We start from the raw sequence: 6000 nt of genomic DNA, 5'->3' as shown, positions 1-6000 counted from the left end.
CAAATCCAGGTGAAGACATTATAGTATATGTTTAGGAACGGAGTCCCCACAACCCCCCTTATTTTTCGGGTCTTGCTGTAAGTGTTGCCGTCTTTGTTCTGTTCACAGGGCTTCCTCTCTGTCTGTAATCCAGTTGCTGTACTTGACCAAGTGAATGAATTTATGAACACCGGAGAACTGGCTGGAATTCCAGCACAGGTAAGAAGACATGACATTATTTTTCCCACGGTTGACATCTTACACAAAGGTAATATGAATGCATGAAATGTGGATAAAGAAGATCATGCTGTACTTACAGTCCTGGTCAGCATTGTTGGCCCCCCTGAATTTTAAATACAGAATTTAAAAGAATATATAAATATAGATATAGACAGTGAGGCAAATAATCCATTGTCGATTTTGCAAGTTTTCTCACCTACAAAGAATAGAGACGTCTGTAATTTTTAGAGAAGGTACACTTCAACTGTGAGGCAGAATCTTAAAAAAATAAAAATAAAAAAAAATCAGAAAATCACATTGTATGATTTTTAAATAATAAATTTGCATTTTATTGATGAAATAAGTATTTGATACAATAGAAAATCAGACCTTAATGTTTAGTACAGAAACCTTTGTTTGCAGTTACAGAGGTCAGATGTTTCCTGTAGTTCTTGATCAAGTTTGCACACTGCAGCAGAGATTTTGGTTCACTCCTCCATACAAGTCTTCTCCAGATCTTTCAGGTTTCAAGTTTCAGCTCCTTCCAAAGATTTTCTATTGAGTTCAGGTCTGGAGACTGGCTTGGCCACTCCAGGACCTTGAAATGCTTCTTATGCAGCCCCTCCTTAGTTGCCCTGGATGTGTGTTTCGGTTCATTGTTATGCTAGAAGACCCAGCCACGACCCAAGGAGGTTGTTTGCCAAAATCTCACGATACATGACCCCATCCATCCTCCCTTCAATACGGTGTAGTCATCCTCTCCAGTTTGCAGAAAAGCACCCCCAAAAATGATGTTTCCACCCCCCCGCTTCACGGGACGGTGTTCTTGAGGGTGTTCTCATCCTCCAAACATGACGAGTGGAATTGACACCAAAAAGCTCCATTTTGGTCTCATCTGACCACATGACCTTCTCCCATGCCTCCTCCGGATCATCCAGATGGTCTCTGGTGAACTTCAAACGGCCTGGACATGTGCTGGCTTCAGCAGGGGGACCTTGCATTCCCTGCAGAATTTTAAACCATGATGGTATAGTGTGTTACTAATGTAATTTTTGTGACTGTAGTCCCAGCTCTCTTCAGGTCATTGAGCAGGTCCTCTCTCCTGTGTAGTTCTGGGCTTTCTCAGAATCATCCTTACCCCACGAGGCGAGATCTTGCATGGAGCCCCAGACCGAGGAAGATTGACAGTCATCTTGTGTTTTTTTTCCATTTTCTAATAATTACACCAACAGTTGTTGCCTTCTCACCAAGCTGCTTTCCTATTGCCCTGTAGCCCATCCCAGCCTTGTGCAGGTCTACAATTTTGTCCCTGGTGTCCTTAGTCAGCTCTTTGGTCTTGGTCATGGTGAATAGGTTGAAGTGTGACTGATTGTGTGAACAGGTGTCTTTTACACAGGTAACAAGTTCAAACAAGTGCAATTAATACAGGTAAAGAGTGCAGAATAGGAGGGCTTCTTAAAGAAGTACTAACAGGTCTGTGAGAACCAGAATTCTTGCTGGTAGGTAGGTGATCAAATACTTATTTCATGCAATAAAAAGCAAATTATTTAAAAATCATACAATGTGATTTTGTTTTGTTTTTTTTGTTTGTTTTTTAGATTCTGTCTCTCACAGTTGAAGTGTACCTACAATAAAAATTACAGACCTCTACATTCTTTGTAGGTGGAAAAACTTGCAAAATCAACAGTGAATCAAATACTTAGTCAGGCAAATAAGTACTTGATCCACTATTGATTTTGCAACTTTCCCCATCTACAAAGAGTAAGTTTTATTCCATAATTTTTTATTGTGTTCAGCCTAAGACACACCTGTGCAATGGTCATGCTGTCTAATCAGCATCTTGATATGCCACACCTGTGAGGTGGGATGGATTATCTCAGCAAAGAAGTGCTAGACAGATTTGTGAACAATATTTGAGAGAAATAGTTTTTTTTTTTTTTTTTTGGTATATCGAAAATGTTTTAGATCTTTGAGTTCAGCTCATGAAAAATGGAGCAAAAATAAAAGTGTTGCATTCATATTTTTGTTCACTGTATGCTTTGGTACAAAAGGAGTATCTATTAAAGCTTGAGTCTTTAACGAGCAAAGATGGGAGTAGGATCTCCAGTTTGTCAACAAATGCATATGAAAATTATTTGTACTCTGTGCATCTTGATCATTGCTGGGCTCTGAGACAACAACAAACACTCTATTGACAAGATTGTGTTTCTGGCATGCAGATAAACCTGATATTGGTTGTACTCTCTCTTCCACAATTAGCAGCTGTACCTTTAAGGTCAGTCCCTTGTGCTTAAAAGTGGTGATACAGCTCCTGTTAACTGGCACACTTTCTCCAGTGTATCCCTTCACCTTTATTTTCACAGGATGAATCTTGCTTTTCACTTTTGAGTGTACTGTAATCAATCTCTTGGGGTCCAGTATCCAATTTTAATTAAGTTATTGTTTCATTTACAATAATTGTCAGAATCCATTCCTCTTCTCTTGATGCTTGCACTACATCGACAAAAAAATCCTCTGGTTCCTCTTCTACTGTGCACTTTTTTCTTTGTGACACCAGCTGTGCAGCATCTTGCATAGTGATTCTTTTTATTACAGTTATTATGTCTTTACATATGTAGGACACAATCTTGGAGCATGACTGCCTCCACAGTGCATTTTATCTCTGCCTCTTTCTCGTTCTTTTGTCTGGCATGACATTTCTTGTGATGGTCGATGGTTTTTACTGCATGTACTGTTATTTCTGCTTTACTTAGGTCTTTTACTTGTGCATGAGAGCTCTGTCCAGCCCTGCACAAATCCACAGTCCTGTCCAACATCCAATTTTTCTCACAACAGCCTTTCTCTCAATCCATTATCTGTAATTCAACAAACAATGGGATCTCTTATTAAAGAGTCTCTGAGCTCTCGAAATTCACAAGATTTGCTCAGTGTGTCTGGTCAAATATAATTGCTGGTTTCTGGTTACAAGAGAAAAACGTATCTCTCAAATGTTATGTTGTTAGTTGGCACAAAGTATGCTTCGAATTGTTGCATCACTGTGTTCAATTTAAGACTTTCTGGCTCAATCTGAAAGCTGTTGAAAATGTCCAGTGCATCTTCCCCTGTCACACGAAGAAAGGTTTGAGCTTGCACTTTTTCATCTCTTCCACCTGCTCCACTTGCAGCCAGATATATTTCAAATCTCTGCTTGATACGTTTCCAGTTATCAGCAAGATTTCCACTGAACTGCATCATGGGCGAGGGTGGACTTAGAATTAGCTTATCCATAAAGGAGTTGTGTTGTAAAGTTAGCCCTGATGCTGCTAGCTGTGGCACATCACTGCTCTGACTGCTGTCATTGCTAGCTTCCGCTGTTAACATTGATGCCCGCTCATAGCCTTTGGTAACTCACCTTTTTGCTCAGCTCCAACTCGCTTATGAGTCATCCGTCGCTCTACAGACTCCTCTTTCTGACACCATGTTATGCTTGGTAGTGCATATTAAGAAGACTCAGAGACAGTCAGAGTGGGATTCACTCTGTAACTTTACTGTGCGCCATTTTATGCAGCAACCCCCAAGCATGCTGGGTAGTGTAGTTTCTAACAACAGCAATAATACAGAGACTACAATTCCTGACTTGGCTAAATCATTCACTAGTGTCTTGGCAGTTTTTCTGGAGTCTTTAGACACATCTCTAACTAGTTTTCCTTACAGAGTCTTTGAAATCTTTCACTTCCTACCAGGCAGGTAGGCCTGTTCTGATAGGCTTGTTCTGCACTCTGTGGCTCTCTTTGAATTTCTTGATGATACTTCTCACTCCAATTCTTGACACTTGGAAACACTGCTAACTTTTTATATCCATCTGTTTGATAGCATCAACAATTATTTTTCTCAAGTCTAAACCAATTGTTTTGATGCTTTCTCAAGTGACAGCTCAAACCCTTGAAGTTTTTATACTGTGTGAACATTGGAAGATAACACTTGGTTTTAACTTGATTTTACAAGCTTTGAGCATTACAAAGTTAAAGCACATCATGACACAACAGTGGTTTGTGCTATGGTTCAACAAAAAGGTCAGTTTTTAAGGAGGCTGATCATTTTCGCCCTGATACTTTTTAGTTTTTGGGAAATATTTTTGTTTCTGTGTGCGAAGAAAAATTTAAGCATCCAAAATACAGTTACGATCTTCAGAAGTGCTGTGTTAAAAATTCCTTGCTCTGTTAAAGTGCTTGGGAAATTTTTGAGGAAAACTTTAAATTTCATAGAGGGCCAATGATTTTATCACCATCTGTACCTGTGCGCACAAGATAGCTGTGCCTTTTGTCTCACAGACTCACAGCTGTGAGATGATGCACGTGTCTATGCACTTTTTAATGTGCGCGTTACTGTTCATTCATTCATTTTCTATACCTGCTTATTCTAATTAAGATTCACGGGGGAACTGGAGCCTACTCAAGATGCCATATATAGAGACAAATGCATTCGGTCTATTTACCGTGCCCAGTTCACCTGACCTGCATGTTTTGGCAAGTGGGAGGAAACCAGAGCACCCGGGGGGAACCCGTGTGAACACCGGGAGAAAATGCAAACATCACACAGAAAGGACCAGATGGCAAACAATCCCAGTGCCTTCTGGACTACCATGCTGCTCCATGGTTTACTGTGTGACTCAATAAAATATACCACTATTCAAGTGCTGAGTTGTCTTCCATATTATTAGATCGGAACAAAGAGGTACCTTGCACTAACATCCAGTAACTTAGTGGCTGATTTCATTCTGCACTTAAGACTATTAATGTCAAAAATCCTCATTTTTACTGCTGCCTATATCACATTACAGCTATCAATTGTGCATTTACTCTTACTAAATCACTCGCAAAACTGTCTCCGTCCCAAGAAGCAAATGTTTGCATTGCCTCATGCAATTTAGCATGCTGTATCTGGGATCTTAGTAAATCAGGCCCTGTGTTTTGTGAATAATAAATAATTTATAAACAGCCTAGAGTTTTATTTTTCCCAATTTCTGCCTTGAGGCCTGTTTGTGCTGTGGCTTATAACTTGTTCCATGAGCAAAGCAGAAATCCATCATATTTGTCAGTTACATGTATAGAGTTTGACCAGTTTGTTAAATCAGATATTTCATCACAAAAGATTTATTACCACATTTAAGCAAGAGTTGTATCACAGCTCTCAAGTTTAAATTTTAAATCTGTACAATATATTTCCTTTGTGTTAATATGTTGTTTTGGTCATTTAATGTGTGAATATATTCAGGATTTAAAAATTCCAGTATGAATGTTTATTATTGCATAATATGCAGCTATTTCCATTAATTCATCCCTATAAATATGTAATATCTTCCTCAGATTACAAAAGCTGTGTTAACTTATGTCAGCCAAAATGGACAACACCACAAACTAATGAAGACTAAACACTTCCCTCATCTGAAGGAGCTTATTGTGTCAAATGGTGAATTCAAGCAGGTGGCAGACATGGTGGACTACCTGATCAGTCAGAACTGGTAAGTTTGCTCAATACCACAGCAAAGATGAGAGGAAAGCAACACAGCATTACTGTGAACCCTTAAGCCCCTTTCACACTTGGACTGTATAGAGTTGCATTGTACTGCATATCTAGAACGCAGGAAGGGCTGCACAAGTTGCGTGCAAGGGAGGGAGTTGGGCACAGGGGAGGGAAGCTTGGCTCCATGACTGTTTTTACAGACTACCTGGACACGCAGATGGATTTGATACCTTGGAAAAAGTCAGAATACATTATTTCCGGGAGTTAATGGACTTTATTTAATGTGCCACAATTGTGAGA

At 39.5% G+C, this 6000-nt stretch overlaps 1 protein-coding gene across 1 annotated transcript in view; it reads left to right on the top strand.

The window, feature by feature from the left end:
- Window positions 1-6000, top strand: part of kntc1 (kinetochore associated 1) — a 98375-nt gene that overhangs the window by 77125 nt on the left and 15250 nt on the right. The window contains 3 exon segments of the mRNA XM_034170370.1: window positions 1-9; window positions 109-198; window positions 5544-5698. The exon segment at window positions 1-9 is cut by the window's left edge and continues 121 nt beyond it. Of these exon segments, the coding sequence (XP_034026261.1) occupies window positions 1-9; window positions 109-198; window positions 5544-5698 (254 nt within the window).

Source organism: Thalassophryne amazonica, chromosome 5, assembly GCF_902500255.1.
Source record: "Thalassophryne amazonica chromosome 5, fThaAma1.1, whole genome shotgun sequence".
Taxonomy (NCBI): domain Eukaryota; kingdom Metazoa; phylum Chordata; class Actinopteri; order Batrachoidiformes; family Batrachoididae; genus Thalassophryne; species Thalassophryne amazonica.
The sequence above is the reverse complement of the archived record's forward strand: the minus strand, read 5'-3'. Positions and strand labels throughout refer to the sequence as shown.